The sequence below is a fragment of the Strix aluco genome, chromosome 21, assembly GCF_031877795.1.
Source record: "Strix aluco isolate bStrAlu1 chromosome 21, bStrAlu1.hap1, whole genome shotgun sequence".
Classification (NCBI taxonomy): Eukaryota; Metazoa; Chordata; class Aves; order Strigiformes; family Strigidae; genus Strix; species Strix aluco.
This window is the reverse complement of record NC_133951.1, coordinates 5,583,237-5,602,144: the sequence shown is the minus strand read 5'-3', so window position 1 is coordinate 5,602,144 and position 18,908 is coordinate 5,583,237. Positions and strand designations below refer to the sequence as shown.

Sequence of the window (18,908 nt, the reverse complement as noted above, 5' to 3'; positions counted from 1 at the left end):
CCTTGAAAATGTGACTGTGAGAAGAGACTGAGGAGAGGGAGAAGAGGAAGGGTTCTGTCTGAAGGCCTCAAGATTGAGGAGACAGGAGGGTATGAGCTTCAAAAAGTGTCCTCCAAAGGGGAAAAAACAGTCTGTTTTCTGTATCAGTAAAGGACAGAGCAAGGTGCATCTCAAAGTACTACAAGAAAGATTCACACCAGATGTTTGGAAAATCCTTGTGACAGAGGATAGTGAAGGGCTGGCACAGAATGTTTGCAGTTTCTGTTACTGAGTTTGTACGACCTGGTCATGTGAACATGTAGGAGGATTGTCAGAGGCGAGTGCCCCAGCTCTCAGAGAAGAACCTCTGCAACTTATTTGCTCTTCTAGTCTGGTTGCCTGTTCTTAAGGCCAGTTCTGCTACAGTGCCACCATGAAACCTTGGATGAGACCATTGCTGTAAAAAGAGCTGTGAGAAGCCTCATCAAGGGATGAGTCCATACATATATGTATATATGTATATTTATGTATATCAGGACACAGAACCATGGACCTTGAGAGCATTCCAGCAGGTGACATCCTGGAACACATGCTTCAGCTGAGCTCTTCCAGTCCATGAGACATATTTTCTCTTTAAGTTTTGCTGTGCATTGGCCCACAGTGATGGCCCATCTGTGATTTATAACAGCCAAATCCAGGGAACTCTTCAGAAATATAAAAGTACCACATTTCAGCTGTCATCAGGGACCCATGGCCAGCTTCTGGTTCTGGCTGTGTGTCCCTGATTTGCTGGAGAACATCAAAGAGTGAAGAGGAAAGATGGAGAGTGTGGCTTGGCAGAACAGCTTGACTTTGCAAGGCCCATTCTCAAAACCTCTTGAACAACCTTTGCAGAAAGTGCAGGAAAAATGTCAATATGAACCTAACTGAAACATCTCAGGCATTATAAAAATTTGGTGGGTGGTTATAAGAAACTAGAATACAAAGATTACGACTAAATCTCATTTCTGTTGTTGAGCTTCCCTATCCAGTGGAGCTGTCTGTAAGCATGTACTAGCAGGAAGGACTTAAGTGCTGAAGCCGTTGCTTTCTAATTTATGATGCAGGTTTCACCGGGAATTTTCCAAGAAAAGGTAGTGAGATCCAACCCATCACTCCTCAGATCACTTCTATCATCCAACCACAAGGTGCCTGCATTTGTGATGCTCTAGGAAGGATGCTACAGATAAACAGAAGGATGGTTTTGTATAGTGACATGTCATGGCACTACATACTTTTTAACCCCAGTATAATTTAGACATAGGAAAAAGCAGGGAGGAGTTTGAATGAAGACAGGGGCATACAACACAATGAGCTTGTCAGTCAGCTTTTATGAAAGAAAGAAGGAGGATTAAAATAACATTTTTGTGTCAAAAGATGATTGAAGTTTGGCAAACCCATTGTATCTTTATTTTTACCTTTGGAAGAGATTTTTCTTATGAGCTGAATAATTCAGGTAGTGCAGCTAAACAGAAAATAACACCTTCACTGAATGAATAATACAAACTAAAACCTAGTATGGGAAAGAGGGTAAATAACCCATCATTTTCTACATTAATCCTTCTAGTTAACTAGTATTCAAATGGAGTAATTCATCTGCCTATATGTCTACTTCCTGAATGATCCAATCTATCAATTCAAGCCAGATGCAAGTTTGACTTTACCATTCTTCCAGGATCTGTCTTTCTCCAACTGTGGGGATGCTGGTTTTCCTAACGACATTTGGGCCACCTGCAGAAATGGAGGAAAAAAATTATGAATATTTGCAGAAACCTATATAAGCAGAACTCGCAGTGGACAGGGACAGTGTAAGACCTTTAGAAGGTGTTTTGAAAATGCATGAGGTTGTTCCCAAGCATCAGGCATTCATACAGCTGCTCTGCTTTAACCCTGTTGCAAAACCTCAACACGAGCTGCTTCAAACGCTACAAGCTCATGTGCAGACAGAGAGCCTGGAAGCTGAGTTGTGGTGGGACTTTCCCACACCTCCCTGGGAACCTGTGTGAAGCACAGCTCCAAAACGCTCAGCCAAGCCATGGGGACAACTGCGCAGCTCAAATGCTTTGAATTACTGTAGTGTTTCTAGACTTTGAATCTAATCCTGGTGCTGATATTGAAAATACTTAGTTGAAGCTGGATAGCTTTGCTGCACACCTCACCTGACATCTGAAAATTATTCCTCTTCAACTATCATTAGCCTATGGGCTTGGCTTGCTAAAAGCCAGTCTTTCCCACGGTATGTGCACGTCACTGCTGGGGGCCACCCCTGCCCACTGAAACCCTTGCAGCTTCTACAAATGACAATAGTTTTTCAGAAGACAGTCTCAGGGTCAGTTGCACAGCTGCTGAACAGGATGAACTTTTTATTTGTGGAGTCTGCTCTGCTTAAAATCTGTATAATGTAATTCATAAAAACACATCTCCTTAATTTTGCAAGTGAAATCGTGACTAATCGTTAGGATTTAATCATCTCACAGTTTATTAAAACTGTGAGAACATTAAATATAATTTCTTTCCCGTGTTGTCAAGTTGTGTAATTTTTAGAGAGACATTTGATGTTCAGTGTGTTCCTTATAGACCTCATTTTTTTAGGTAGAGGGATTTTATTTATTTTTTTTTTTAAAAAAGATATATAAGGAGCTATGGCTGAAAGCATGAATCAGGTATAAACTGAAGACTCAAAAATAAGGATAGCTTTTAAAAAAACCCTCACATTTTTCTATTTGATTTCATTATGTGTTTTTACAAACCAACCTCATGGCTGCAGTGGAACTTGGTAAATAAGTGTTAGAAGCTCACTCTGGCAGCATTGGTTTTACTTGAACTGTATTATTTTGCACACTATTTATGCCAGCACAGAGCATGGTAATGAGGTGCTGTTTTGACTTCCCTTGCCCCAGAGCTGTTCTCAAGTCAGATGACTTTGGGGCAGGGCATTTTAAATTATGGAAATAGTTTAAAATACAAAGCAATCTTTTTTAAAAAGAATAGTTTTCTTTAGAGCCAAGGGGAAGAAAAGGTGGAGATAATATATTTTTTAGATTTTATAAAAACTTATGAAGCGATGCCTAAACTTGAGGCCAGTTTTGACCAGAGGGTGTCCTTAGAATAGCTGCCTTTAGTGATAAGAGCAAGTGTTTTCTCTAATAAATTTACAAAAGCTTATTGTAGTGTATCTGGCACTAGGAGATAAATTGTGTGCAGTAACAATGACACCAGACCTTTGAAGTTGTTCTTTTCACTAAAGACTCAGCTCATCCTCTGGAGGCAGCAAGCAGTGAGGGGAAACCGAGTGTATCATCTCCTCATTGTGCCCATCTGCCTGGGACTTCTCTCTGTCCCCCTGAGACAATATCTCTTTGCAAAGATCCCCTTTCCCTTCTGGCCCGTCGTTGACTCTCTGAAGGGCCGTGTGTTAAGGACACCTTGTAAGCACACCAGCAGTTGCTCTGCAATGACAACTAGAATTTCTTTCTCAAAGCCAGTGGCTGATACACGTTGTATTTCCTACAGCTGTGGGGGGAAAGAGAGTACTTTGCATTTGTGAATGTGTGAAATTCACAGATCTGCTGACATATCAGCTCCAGTTTAAAGCTGGTTCTGACTTAGACGAGAAACTGTCAAAGAAAACCAAAGTGCTAAAGCAAGTTGTCTGTGATTCAGTGAATGAAAAATCATTTTCCCTGAGAAAACAATGATCCTTGCCTTTACATGGTGTGAAGAGACCTGTTTTGCTGGAAGAGTCTCATTTTGAGATATAAACTCAAGACCCTCCTGTTTCCAGGCATCAGAAAAGCTTATAGTGTGGGTTGCAAAGACAGGAACTGGAATGCTCTAGCCCTTTTGATCATATTTTACTTTGATCAATGTTTTTTGTCTCTCTTGATTTCCATGACAACTCTAATTGACAAATGTATTCTTCATTATGCTGGCAAAAATAGCCACACTACACAGGTTGGTATGTAGTACCCATCTGTTGTCCCAATGTACCGTTCCTGCTTTTAATCCTGCTGCTTGGAAACAGTGATATATTGCTGTTGGTCTGTTTATTTGAAAATTTCACAGCAGAGGTATTGAAAAGCAATTAATATTCACAGAAAGATTACTGATTGATATAGCTTTCACTGCACTGGCTTTTAAATAGCAGCATCTCTTATTAATACCATCACTCCTAATAAATGCAATTAAAATTGTTGACTAATGAAAATTTTAGTGTTAATTTATATAATGCAGACTTTATACTTGCAATTAGAGCTTTCTTGATTCTGCAACGTGTTGTTCAGGGAGAGAGAGAGACTATCATCTCTGATTACTTGTCTGTCATTTAGCAAGAAGAAAGCAGATTTTCAGTCTCCTTTGTTAACATCAACCGAGAGGCTTGAAGCAGCAGCAGCCAAAGTTCTGAAGTGGTATTTTAAGTAAGTCATTTTGAAAGTCAGCAGTGTTAAGATGTTTTATATAAGCATTTGCATGGATGAATCTACTGAGTTCAACATGTGCTTTTGTATTGTGTTTCAGCTATGAGAGGTGCATCAAATATATTTATTGCTGCAAGGACAAGGTTTGAGCAGATCAGAATATACAGCATTGTTCCTGTGAATTTGAGTTTCTCATGTTCTGTGTTCTGGTTTCTAGTTTCCCACAGAAGTGGGATATGGCATTGAATTTGGAGCAAGTACTTCTGTCACTGACATTTCTCCGTGTTAGTGCTAATCCACACATGGAAACAACATCTGTTGAATCACTACTTTGCTGTCACTCTTTGTGAAATTCTTGGGATTCTTGGGAGTTTGGCATGGAAATAGTCAGTGCCACATTGACTCAGTCCATGCTGTAGCTCTCAAGTGGTATTGCAAGCAGTCTGCTCTTATCTGTGCCTTTTGTGGAGGTACTGATGAAATTGTGACTTCAAGCAAGGCTTGATTTGTTGCAGAAGCATTTCATAGAATCATAGAATCATAAAATCATTCAGGTTGGAAAAGACCCTTGGGATCATCGAGTCCAACCCTCAGCCCGACTCTACAAGTTCTCCCCTACACCACATCCCCCAACAGCTCATCCAAACGACCCTTAAACACACCCAGGGATGGGGACTCCACCCCCTCCCTGGGCAGCCTATTCCACTCTCTGACCACTCTTTCTGTGAAACATTTTTTCCTAACGTCCAGTCTGAACCTCCCCTGTTGCAGTTTAAAGCCATTATAGTAATATCTGCAAGTACTTCTTTGCTTACAGATCTAATTCTGGCCCTAGAGCACATGACAAGTGAGGGAAGGTGGAGGAATTTCTCCAGCTGTGAGATGACAGAGCCAAACTCTCCTTGTTATTGGCAGTGAATGTAATAAGGGTCAACTGCGATGAATTGCAGGTAGGGAGGTTCAGCTTGAACATATCTTAAAAAAAAATCTCTTTACCATAAGGATAACGCAGGTCTACAACAGGGCACCCAGAGAGGCTGGGAGAGCTTCATTTTAGAGGTCAGCATTTTGGTAGACAAAGCTATGGCTGACCTGAAGCACGAGGTTGGACTAGTCACATCCAGAGGTTTCTTCCAACCATTGCTTCTGTGATGCTGTGAGTGTACATTCAACCAATGTCCTAGGTCAGTGGCACCCACTGGGAACATGTTTACAATCTCTTTCTCTCTGTCATCTACAGGAATTCTCACTGCTAAAAATGTGAACTCATTTGTTGTGAGGCCCTTTTTTCTGATGCCTTCCTTCCCTTTGTTAGCTTTCTGTGTTGAAGTATGGTTTCTAACTAAATTCAGTCTATTAGAAAGACCAAAGTTTTACATTGCTCTTGTCTTCTCATTGGGAAGCCTTTCTGGAGGGAGAGTGTGGCTTTTAGAGCAGAGTGGCCTTCAGTGTCTTCTGCCTCATTTGCAACAGCATCGTATCCAAGGCAATCTCTCAGCACTTCTGTCAGGGCATTTGCATGACTTTCAAAGCCCTTTGACAAGTGCGTATTTTTTCAGTTATCTGAACAAGGTGTGACACCAGCATTTTTCAAGTAGCTTTCTCAGTTTCTTTCCATAGTGGAGCTGTATAGGATGTGAGCTGAAACATTAATGGTGTGGAACACCCCTGCCCGTCAAGAAACTTCTGCTTCGCTCTGAGTGTGTCCTTCTGTTTCTATAGAAAATAGCTCATTCAGTGTCTTTTATACTTCACTTGTCTTTTCCACTTCACGTTCAACTGCTTACAGCTTCAGATTATGCAAAACACTCTGAAGATGTTTGTTTCAGTGAGAATTTTACTTGAAATCTAGAAGAACCTTACAAGCTGTGCAATACGTTTTGCCACCACTTGTATGAAAGATAATTTGGATTCTTCACTTCTCTGCATAACTTCTGTAGTTCCCACTTTCTAGTTACAAAATCTAGCTACATTTTCATTGTAATTTTCGTCTATTTAATGCCGTACTCATCTGTTCTTTGGGGCATTCTTCAGCTACCTGTTTTTGCTACAGACTTATAGCACCGAGAAGTTAATTGTGTGCATTTGGCAAGTATAAACCTGAGTGATTTGATATTTACAATGGCACAGAATGGTATGCATGCTTGTACAAAGAAAGCACCCACCCATCTACAGTTTGCACTATGTTTATTTGGGTTTGTGGTCACCATGACTGCATGGTGAAGTCTCAGTGTTGTGGTTTCACAGAGACTGTGCACCAGATTAAGCAGATAGTGAGGTATGTGCATAGGGGAACAGGGAGAGAAGAATAACTGCATGTGTATGAAGATGAAGATAACGAATACTACAACCGTGAAATCCCTTAAAAAAACCAGTTTTTGTGAGGATGGCATGCCTGAGTCTCTGTTTAGCTTTGGATACTGAGCACCCTGGATACAAAACCACATTTTTCCATCGTTGTTGTGATTTTTGATGCACAATTCTCTTTGTGTCTGTTGAAGCAGTAAGGAGACTGTTTGCAGACTTGCAGCTCATGGGAATGCAAGCAGCGTGCTCTCCTGTCAGACATGGGCTCAAAATTTCCAGCTCCCATCCAAATCAGGCATTTCTGGGATAACTGACAGTAGCAAGCGTTTGTCACCTGAGATTTTTCAGTTCTGGTTTCTAGATTTCTTCTCATTTTGGGTTATTGAGAACTGTATTGTGGATGATGCCAAATTCTTTCATCCTTTCTTGTATTGTTTTTTCCAGACTCCCATGTCTCAGCAACTGTGCTGCAGGGGAGAAGGCCTGGACGCCATGTTTGGCTTCACTGGCTGGGGAAGGGCATTGCAGTGATGTGGGTGAGAGCATCAGGGAAGGCTGTGATAGGTACAGCATGATTTTAGAGCTGATGTTCTGAGACACATTTCATTTCAGAAGACATTCCATGAGTATGAAACTGTCCTCAGTCATACTTACTTGGAAATGGGCCATGTTGATCCCTGTTCCTGTGACAATGTGCTAACAACAGAGTTGGGGAAAGGAGAATGGACAAAGTCTGATCCTGGTGGGTTTCTGGATGTGGTTCCCAGGCTCCAGCTATGACCCATCTGGTGGAGCAAAACATGAGCAGTCAGTAGTGCTAGAAAATCTGTTCAGAGGCATGTAGGATTGTTCTTCTGAAGACCTTCCTTGAATTTTTCTAGGCTCTCTCATCCATGGAGGAATTTAGAAACCTGGATCGGGATATTGAGGGGTCTGCAAAACGGTGGAAGAAATTTGTTGAATCTGAGTGTCCTGAAAAAGAGAAGTTCCCTCAGGAATGGAAGAACAAGTCAGCTCTGCAGCGCCTGTGCATAATGAGAGCCATCCGACCCGATCGCATGACCTACGCTGTCAGGTAGGGAATACTTCTTTATTACGTCTGTAGTGTTTTTGCTTAGCAGGCAACTTTGGCTCTGTGTTTTCTAGGGAACAGGAGTAATTCAGGAATATGTTTATATTTATTTATTATAGAATGTGAGTTCTGCAAAATGGTTTCCTGTAAAGCAGTCTGCTGAATGAGTCATCTCTGAACTCTGCAAGAGAGTCAACACATTTAATTTAACTGGAATTTCTTGCTTAGGGAGATATAACCCCAATATCACCAATAGTGATGAAGCAATATAACTAACACTGGGTGAGGAGCAGACATGCCATGTCAGAAATGAGCATCATCATACAGGTGTTACACATCTGCTAGAGTCTTTTAATGATCAATACAACTTCTAGAGTTCGTTAAGGTTGACTTTAGTTACTAGATCCTTTATGGCTGTTCCCTACGCACAAGAATAAAGTGTAGAAGTAAAGGAAAGTCTTAAAGAGGTGGTTTTTTTGTAAAATGCAAAATTTATCTGATGCTAGTTCTGAAAGTGGTAGTTGTAAATTATGTACTGAAGTTAACTAGGTGAGTCTAAACTTTGTGAAGGTATGCAAAAGCAATAAGCTTCTTCCAGGAGAAACTAAAGGTCTTTCACTCCATTAGAACTTGTTTTCTTCCTTCTCTCTCCTAGTAGTCTATGATTTGACATTTCTGCAATGTCTCTCATGTTACTGACTCTCAAATAGTTTATATTGCTCCACCATCTGGCATGTGCATGTATACGGGTGCATGTAGCAGATTGTGTTACTCAGTGTATGAACTAGTTTTCTGTTTGTGCTTTAAAATTCACAGAAGAATGCAGGCAAGACTGAGTGAAGTCTCCCTATGGTCCATGTTATTATGTTTTATTAAATTAAATACTATAGTTTATCATAATCATACCATTCTAAACCATCTTCTTTTTAATTTCTTACTGTTTTAGGGCTAGATTCTCCATGTGTTCTCTCAGCTGAAAACATTGTTTTTCCTGTTATTGTTTAGTTTGAGTAAAATAAGTTCTTGTCTTTCTGAACTTTTAAGCTTATGTTTCATTTAAGCAAGTCTAATTCATTTCTTTCAATCAAAATGGTGGTACTCACATAGCTCAAAATTAACTAGAACATAACTTTTCAACACCTTTCATATTTCTCTTGTATGAAAAGGGAAGGGAATCCAAGTTCAAAAGCTTGGCTGGGTGTTTTTAGGGTCTGGGCATGTCAAAATTTTCCATTTACACAAGAGTAAATGGTTTTTTTGGGTTTTTTTTTCTTATCTAGAAGTAGGTTATAATGTAGACATGTATGAACAGTAACATTTCACAGCGCCTTCCCCAAGACTTTATAGATATTTGTGACTAAAATTCTTGAAATATGGGATAGTCAGACACTAGGCACAAAAGGCTTAAGAATAGCTTTCGTTTAGGGAAATCTCATACCCCAAAAGCAAGTGTGAAATTACTAGTGGTAACAATGACAGTCAAATTGTGTTCAACTTCCTGGTTCCTCCTTGATAGTACCATACTCCTCAAACATTTCTTCAGTCATCAGTCTGGCTAAGACAGATACTGTTCCCTTAGTGAAGAAATTTGCTTTTCCTAAGAGATCCACCTGTCTGGAAAATACATGAGTCAGTTCATCTGTCTTTCTTGTGTCAGTCAGTGAAGTCTAGTGCTCTGATGTAGGAGGAAAAATAGTCTTTTGATTGAGCTGAATTCAGTCAGCATTCCTGATAGCCCCCACACAGAAGGCTAATGGTCATCTGATGTCTTGTTTTCCTAAGCACTGTCAAAGTTTTGTTGTGTCTGTGGCCCTTCAGAAAGTATGGGATCTTGTAGAGCACTGGGGAGCTGCATACTCTGACCATGAGGACTTCAGCCTCAACAACTCTACTTTAGCTAGTAGTGTTTCAAGATCATGTGCATGTTAATAAATTCATCAAGTTTTAGATACATGCAATCTTGTTGGATCCTACAGGTTGTTTGCAGTTCTCAACTTGCAGATCTCTTCCTTCTGTATATCAGTTAAATCTGCTAATATTAAATACCTTACTGATGATAATGGACATCATGACCAGTGCTAACCTTCTTGTCTCTCTGAGAATCTTGATAAGTACTTGAGTGCATTTTAGGAGTCAATGAGTAACTCGGTAGCCTAAACGCAGGTGAGTAGGGGAATTTTAGATGCCCTGGAATATCCCTACCACACTTCCAGCTGCTGTTCAGAAAGGTGCAAGACCCTTTATGTCCCATGTCATATGTGACAGCTCAGTGAAGATGGTCTAGGAAGCTCTTTGGCATCTAAAATGATCCACCCTTGTACTGGATTCTTGCATTTCCCTGTCTTGGAAGTTAGGTTTTTCAGCCACTCTTCAACAGATCCATGGGGATATTTGCACAGGCTGTTTTATTCCCCAGGCCTAAGAAGCCATCAGGAGAAACCACTCTTACCCTGACTCACTCCTTAGAGCTTAGGTGGGGGCAATGCTTTGTTGTCCATCACCAAGAACCATAATTTCCTCAGGAGGGATTTTCCAGTGTAAATGCTTATTTCATCCTTTGGTCTTATGGAAGAACATCAGCAAGGAGCTTCTTGCAACACCTTGTGTACCCATGCTTCCACATCCACAATGAGGTCAGGTCAGTCCAGCAACTACTAGCAAGGTATAACTTGGTCATGCTGAAGTCCTTCCAAAACATTGGTACTTCTACCTTGAGGGATAGACGTTGGAAACAATGCAGAAGGACTAAGGACTCTGGTAGCTGGCACAACCCCACCCATGTTTATGACACTTATATGGACTCTCTAGATGAAGGATCTTAGGCAGATGTGACTTCACATAATCAAGAAAAACTGTAAACCAGCCACTTGTCTTGCACTTTTTGCTTTTTGTTCTGACACCATTTTTCAAATCCTACTCCTTAATACTGCAACCCACCCCTATGAATACCTTGTTTTAAAGACACCAAGTGCAGGCACTCTTCCAGTCCTGTCTCCGAGGGCAAGCCTTCCTTTCCTGCACGTGTGGTCCATTTCAAAGTCTCCAAGTCACATTAATTGTGTTTCTGAATCTCCAAGGCATCATTTCACAGAGCTGAGACTTGATGTAAAACAAGAATATTGTGACCTTGTATCTGAAGGACTGAAGCTTTCCAGCAGCTCTTTAGCACATCTTGACCCAGAACAGAAAAATCTACTTGAAAGAGGTACCAAACAAAGTAGAAGCTTTTTTCTGTTGCAATCCCTTGGGGATTTCTAATCCGACTGCCTTTCACTAGTCCTTGAAGGAGACTCTCAACTCTCTTAGGAAAGAATTTGACTGCCTTATTCTGGTATCATCTACCAGGTGAAAACTGGCCAATGCTTTTCTTCCCCGTGGTACTGAGGTTTTCAAAAGGCCTGAATCATGCATCTGTGCTAGAAGAGTAACTGCTCATTCCTGGAGTTATAACATTCCTACCTTTGAATCAATGTTCGCTGTATCCTTTTTTTTCTAAAGCAGTGATTTTGGAAGCTCACCCTGGGGAAATTTAGCCTGGATGTTCTCCATGTGCTGTATTGTATTCAGGCAGCTGCTGTGGAGCTGAATTTTTTCCCGTTCATTCAGTTGTATTTTTCCTTGTGACTCTTATGCAGAGGCTAAGCTACACGTGCTAGATATTCTTAGAGCTCTTCCCTTTTATCTTTCCAGAACAAAGTAATTTTGTAAATCATCTTGACTTTTTGTGACTTTTGGTGATAAATCTAAAGGAATGCTGTTTCCTCTCAAAGGCTGTATGGATTACAAAGTACATGGCAGTTTTCTCTACATTAACTTATGTCTTTTCTCCTGAGATACCTTTCTCAGAATCAAGCCAGTACTTGTACTGAACTTATGAATACAGCATTGGGCTGGTAGGTCCCACTGTTTTTCCTTTCTCACTTCCTTTTGTTTGTCAGATATTCGTACACCATGCGTCATTTCACCTGTGTAAAAAGTGCTACAGAGTGATAACTCCAGAAGCCCATCCTGCAGATCCCCTTTAAAATTATTTCATGCACATTTTTTTCATTTAGTTTCCAATTTGTTTGAATCAGCAAGATCAAAACTAATTAACTGATTATTTGCAGGGGAATCTGTCTTTTCTGAACAATAGTAGACTGGCAAAACTTTTTTCTTTCTGGCAGAGATTTTATAGAAGAAAAGCTTGGCAGTAAATATGTCGTGGGGAGATCCCTGGATTTTGCAACAACCTTTGAGGAATCAGGACCTTCAACCCCAATTTTTTTTATCCTGTCCCCAGGAGTCGATCCACTGAAGGATGTGGAGAAACAAGGTAAATAAATCATGTCTCTAGGCATAATTATCTTGGCATGACATTCTTGTTCTGTGTGTTTTTTTTTCCTTCTTCTTCATCTCTTTGTAGATAATGGAGTAATCTGTTAAAAATAGATACTTGTGAGAAGATGTGATTGCCTTTTTTTCTTAGAGGTTTTTTGATTTTCATCTAAAGTTTAAATTAAACTTGTCTCTTTCCTGCATTGCCTGGATTCCCGATGTGGTTCATACTGCAATGATTTCTGAGTTGGTCTTGTACACAACCTATAATTTATGTCAGAGATATCTAATATGCTGTCAGATAGCTTGCTTTTTGCCAAGAAATTTTGGACCAGATGATCCTTGAGGTCTCTCCCAACCTGGTGCTCTATGATTCTATGATACCTAAAAATAAGCAACAGCTCGCTATAACGGTCTGCTGGTTAGTGGCAGAGTTTCCAGTTTTTAATCTATTCCTTCCTGAGTTGAATTTGGTGTGGATGGTCAGATGTAGTGCTGTCGGCTGGCTTCAAAGCCGAAGGGGCTTCTTTAGGTGCGTTATTTGAGAAGGCAGTGATTTCTGTTGTGCACCAACTGCTGTAGTCAGTGCCTGTACTCTAAAAGCTGCCAATGTGCAGAATTTGCTCTGGGTCTCAGATCCACTGTGGAAGAACTACCATTTTCAGCCTGAACATGGCAATTACAATAGGTCTGGAAATGGGATCACTTCTGACTGTTGAACAGAGGTAACTGTGGTCACTTCTTTCAAGACTGTTACAGTAGAGGGGTTCCATCTCTGGAGCAGAGGGGTCAGATGCCTTTGGGTACTGCTTTAGGGCTGCTTCACATTGCCATTCTGCTCATCAGATGTCTTTTCTCCTTCTCCATCAACGTGCTCCACGTATTTCCAAGACCATGATTTGTGGTCAAGCCCCAACATTCCCAGCAGTATGGAGTATAGTATATTTAAACTGTATGAATTACATATCAGACTACCATAGTAGAGATACTGGCTGGCTTTTACCAGGCAGGTCTAGTCTCCAGACTAAACATCAGCAGGCTGGCAGCCCCAGCAGAGAAATCGGTAACACTGAACTAATCCATCATCTAGGCGAGTGGTGAAAAAACGCTGACCCGTGGATTTCTTTTTCTCTCTATGATGCATCTTCTGGGTCATCCCAAAATAATATTTGAGTTAGTCTTTACCCCCATTCCCACAAGCAGCTTTCAGAGGCGTTAGAGCCCAGTGCAGCCTGAGCCACAGACTAGATCACCGTTCTCAGTCATGGGGAGTTCCTGGGCTTTGCATTGTGTTTCATGCTCTTTCTGCCGTGATACCAGATCTCATTATTGGGAGTTGAAGGGGATCCTCCTGAGGAAGGTCCTGTCATGTGCCCGGCTTCCCTTTGGAGCCACGTCAGTGATCCTGTCTCTCACTGTGTTATTTTCTTGTATGGGAAATGAAGCACTAAAATCCAACCATGAATGGTTTAATTGGAATTGTAAAGACGAGTGTAGTTGAGCACCTGGCGTTAGTCAGCCAGAAAAGTTACAGCAAGTAAAAGTGAAAAAAACCTAATGAAGTAAAACCATTGTTTCAGGGCAGCTGCACTAGCCTTAAAGCCTGCCTCGCTGGGGTCTGGATTGGATTAATTATTCAATATTTTCTCTGCCCTTCATTAGGTTTTATTAAAGTGCAAGTCTGGCTAGATAATTTTTGTGAATGGAAGATAGCTTCTTCCAGATGCTGCCCACTATGGGACCTTTCCTTGGCAACATGGGGAAGACCCTGCAGCAAACACTGTTGTTCTCAGAAAGCTTCCCCACCTCACTGGGGCAGCCTGACTGAACCGTCCTCTCTCCTTTCCAAGCCAGCAAGGAAGGAGGAAGGCTGGCATCGGCTTTGGTGAGGCAGCCAGAGCAGACTCGCTGTGTATTCCTCTGCAGTCCTGTTCCTATCTGTGAAGTGGAAATAACAACTGATATTAATTTTATTATTAATCACATGGTTTGGGGTAGCTCCCTGTCTTCTGTAAATTTGCTCCATCCCTTCTTGAGAGGGTGGGTCTTGAAGTCAGAGGAGGAGATTAAGAGTTCTCAAAGGTGGCAGCCACCAGAGATGGTGAAAAAGAGAACTGAAAACTCTCAAATACGAGGAGAGCTGTATCCCAGGGGATTGCTGTAGTAAGGCTAAGCAGAGAGCTCAAGCAACTGGAAGAGTCTGGATGTTTGTTTTACTTTGCCCATCTGTTTCCAGTCTTGTACCAAGAGATGAATCCTAAGTCTTGCAAGACAAATCTTTTCCTTGTTTTACTATAAAACTTGTCTGCTTTTAGCAAAAATCAGGAATTAAGGGTGCACCATCTACATGAAGGCAAATCTGCATGCAGAGATAAGTGTAGGCAATCCCAAGGGATCAGCATGTGGGGACATGTGTACTGACTCCCTGGCTAAGCTGAATGCATCCTACTATGATGCGTGGAGGCAGTGTGGTTGGTTGTCAGGCTGCTTCCTTCCAGCAGCACAAATCGGTGCTTATCTTCTGAGGAGCACACAGCAGAGATAGCTTGCTCCAGGCAGTTGCTTCTCCTGTGAGATGAGGAGCAAGTGGTGTCCTCCATCTTTGGATGACAGACAGATTCTGAAAACTAAACAGGAGATCTTGAGCCATGATCACTTAAAGGATCTGAGGCACTGGGATGTTACAGAGAAATCAGGGGAGTCCAAAGGAGTAGCACAAACTAAATGAAGAAACACTAAATAGCTGGCATCCTTCTTCCAGAGCAAGATAGTAAATGGCATGTGTTATGGGGTTCCCACCCTGCACTGTGCAGAGAAGGATGTAGAAGGGACTGTAGGAGGTGGCCTGCAGTGGCTCCTGGAGCACCCATTCCCATGGGCTCTGCTGCAGTCCACTGACTGGGGCCTTCCTACACGCACTGTGGTGCACCCAGAGGCACCTGCAAAGCCCATGATGATCCATGAGAAATCTGGAGAGCTGACTGATCTTTAGATCCAAGAAACCTGGGAGGCCTTGGTCAAGGCCACAAGAAGCTCACACAGATTTCATTTCAGCTGCCTTCTCAAAATTGAATGGGTTCCTAACCTTACTGCTGGTTCTAGCACGCGTTGCAGGGTGTATTTCCCCACTGAACGATGTCTTGTTCAAAGCCTATTTAATCAGCAGGAAATGATTTTAATTTCCTATCACTGTAAAATATGTTTTTACACAAGGTTGCAGGGGAATAATGTTCTTTAAACAAGAGGCACTTTGTAATAATGTACCTTTGTGTTGATGCTGCTCTGTAATTGAAAGTAGTTTGGAAGAACTCACTGCTGTTTTCAGTGCTTTGGCAAGGAGTGTGTGAGAGACAAGATAACTATTATGAGAAGTGCGATAGCTCTTCTGTGAGGATTTTTGATAAGACTGAACTCTGCCTCGCTGCTGCTGTGCGAGCTCAGCTGTGCTGCGTGCTGTTCCAGGTAAAAGTGCTGAACATTGCTCTTTTTTTTTCTTTTAGGGAAGAAGCTTGGTTATACATTTAACAACAGGAATTTCCACAATGTTTCCCTTGGACAAAGTCAAGAGGCAGTTGCTGAACAAGCTCTAGATCTGGCTGCGAAGGAGGGTCACTGGGTCATACTTCAGGTACATGTCTTTGGAAACATGCCTGCTGTTCTCCCAGGTTACTGATCACCTTGGCGAGGGCAGTCTGTCATTCTTATCTGGTGGGAAGTGGGACAAGATGTCATCTGTGTGTCCAAAGCAGCCACTGTCTAACTGTTTCTTGCTGCTATCTATTGCTTTTACTGGGCATTGTCATTTGGCTTTTCTTGCTCTTTTGAGCCTTCTGTAGGGTGTGTGGCTGCAGAGAGTCCTCTGAGGGAAGGTTGTGCTACACTTTCCTGTACTTTTATTTGCTTAATGAATAAAGAGCTTTGTTCTTAAGAGCAGTTAGACTAATTCTCTTACTACCACTCAAAACTTTCCGTGTATATAAATGAGCATTGAGAACATGCACCTGCTGTATGAAAGGCAGAGGCTATCTGCAGTAGTGCCAATTCCTTTATGCATCCCAAAACAGGTAAATGTTTGAAGTTCTTATCACAACTTGGCAAAATGTTTCAGAGCCTTTTAGGGTGCAAAGGGAGCACTGAATTTGTCGAGTGCTCTCTGGAGCCACTTATTCAGTGAGTGCTTGGGTTTGCTAATATGCAGTCAGTGATGGCAGCTCTCATTACAGGAACCCCTCTGATTTCCTTGATGTGGATTTTATAAATGTTTATTATCATTGAATTGTTTGGATAAAATTAGATTAAGACAAAGCTTTGAGTCCTGATCTGACCCTACAAGCCTGATTTTGGATTTAAATTAATATTTTGATCTTAATTTTTGGGGTATTTTTGCAAGCTCCCTCTAAGGTAGACAATGCTGAACTTTTCAAGAGGTTTTATTACAGATTACTGGAATGCTGGCATCTGCCTTTGAGAAGGTGAAAGAGAAAATATGCAGCTTTTTGAGACTTATTCCTTTCAGTAATGCAAGGGTTCTTCTTTTCTGCAATGGTGATTAGATCCTGTAAAGGACCTGTTAGCAATGTCAGCCTCCATGTCTGCTGCTTCAGTGCTAGCAGATGAGTACTGTGGGCCTGAAGTATTTTTATTTCATCCATTCACATCTTCTCTGGTGGTCAGAGCAATCAGTAAAAGGTCTCAGCAGACACTGAAGGTTAAATCAGAAAAGCTGCAGAAATTAGATTTATATGAAAGTTGATTTTGATGGTTGGGCTAACTGGTTTTCCAGCAACACCTGCCAAGTGCGACTATCTCTGGTGACACAGAGCAGACCAGTTCCTTCCCCCGTGAGCTTAGAGAGGAGCTTAATTCAGCTGACTGCTGGTAGGTTTTGATGCAAACTGCATGGGGCAAACTCAGTGGTCAGAGCAGTGGCCTGGTGCCAGTGTTGGGTCTCCTCAGGGACAGTCAGTCATCTGGGATTTTCTCTGGTGTAGTCACAAAACTGATAAAATTTTGTACGTGTAAATATTCTAGCTCTGTGTTGTGCTTGGTTTGGAATAAAGTAACATATGCAAGCCTGATTCAACACAGAGATCAGAACTCTTTCTTCCTTCGTTTTTACAGTCATAGACCTTCTGAGCAATCCAGGCAGAGGGCCCCATTAGGACCTGCAGTTATTCCTTGATGGCACTTTTCTCTTGGAACAGACTTGGAAACGTCCAGCAGGTGTTTGAGGCAGGCAGCACCATTTCTCTCCAGTTTCTGTGTTTGGTGTCTCAGTTAGGCACGTGGAGTGACAACAAAGCAATGGAACTTAATTGTCACCCAGATTGGCCAAGCTCCAGAACCTGCCTCTGTATCTCACTTTGTGTTCCCATCTCCTTCCAAGAGCTGAAGCTTCATGTAAAATGAGAAAGAGAGAAAGCAGCCTGAGGGGCTAGACATGTGTCCCCTGCATTGACAGACAAGACTCCCCTAGTCAAACAAAACTCTTTTATGGTCAGCAGACATCTACCTGAAATGAAATCACCCTCTAGACAAGCTATTTTTTCCAAGGTTCAGCAAACCATTTTCACAAGGCTAAAACTCAGACCTCTCCAGATAGTGGTAAAATCAGTATCCAGACTCACCACAGCACGAGTCAGTGGATAAGAGTCCCACAAAGGATTCTCCTGTCTTTTCAGTCATAGGTGGATCATAGGAAATATTTGCCATATGGTAGCTTATTTGGCAAGATCTTTTCTGCAAGGCTTTTGATGACAAATACCTTGCAAACAGTTTCAGGAGTGTTTGTAGATCACTTGCACAGGCTCTAGAATGTCACAGACAACACAGTTCACAAAAGTGTCCCAGGATTTGTGGATTGTTGCATTAATAATAAAAGAGAGGACAGAGCAGATCTCAAGAGGCAGTCAGGGTACTTTTACCCAGGTCAATCAAACTCATTGTTTGGAGGCTGTATCCCACCCACAGGACAGTTATACTCAGCCTTCCCATTTGCTTTTGAGCAGGCAAAAAGCAACCGTTAGCTTCACTTCTGTATTTTGATATCCACTTAACAACTCCTCAGATCAAGTGGAGTAGAGCTCCCTTTCCATCCACTGAATTTTCTGTCTGATATGAACTCATACACGTGTTCTCCAAGACAAATCCTTCCTATGATCACCTAGGTGGCTTTTACGCTTATAGTTCATTACTGGTCCTTGACTGGAATCAGAAATGATAGTCAAGTATGCTGAGCAATAACGAGTTGGGGAATTAGGTTTGTGGGAATTGATTGTTAAGGGATATTGAAGCAGTTGGGAAGTCCTTATCAGATTACAGAAGCAGGATCACTGTTGTGTTGGGAAGGGCTGCTGTCCTGGGACCAATTACTTCTCAATTGTATTGACCAGCCAGTGTTGCCTTCTGACATTATAGGAGGCAAACTAAACAAAACAGAATCTATGTCTCCCCTGGAAACTTGAAAGTTTTTCAACTCACTCTGGAAATGGAGATTTTCATGAATGACTAATTTTATAAGAGAGAACAACAAAAAGCCACCGAATCATTCATTGCCATGGAAAGAAAATCACTCTCCTGCTGCCTGACCAGTGCAGCTTCTTGCCTCTCTAGCATCAGTGTTGTACCTGTCCTGTAGCTTCAGCTTTGCTGAGCTCCTACCCCTTGCCATCACAATACCCACACTTGTACTATTTGATGACAAAGATGAGGAGGGAATGAAGTCCACAGATAACATTATTCTCTACAGATGGTCCAACTGTAAAATAGGAGCCCTC

General features: G+C 41.7%; 1 protein-coding gene across 2 annotated transcripts in view; it reads left to right on the top strand.

The window, feature by feature from the left end:
* The window catches only part of DNAH9 (dynein axonemal heavy chain 9), a 202,555-nt gene that overhangs the window by 145,654 nt on the left and 37,993 nt on the right, over positions 1-18,908 (top strand). For both annotated transcript variants that reach the window (XM_074847373.1, XM_074847375.1), the window contains 3 exons: positions 7,625-7,818; positions 11,982-12,130; positions 15,633-15,760. In XM_074847373.1, the coding sequence (XP_074703474.1) occupies positions 7,625-7,818; positions 11,982-12,130; positions 15,633-15,760 (471 nt within the window). The remainder of the gene's footprint in view (positions 1-7,624; positions 7,819-11,981; positions 12,131-15,632; positions 15,761-18,908) is intronic.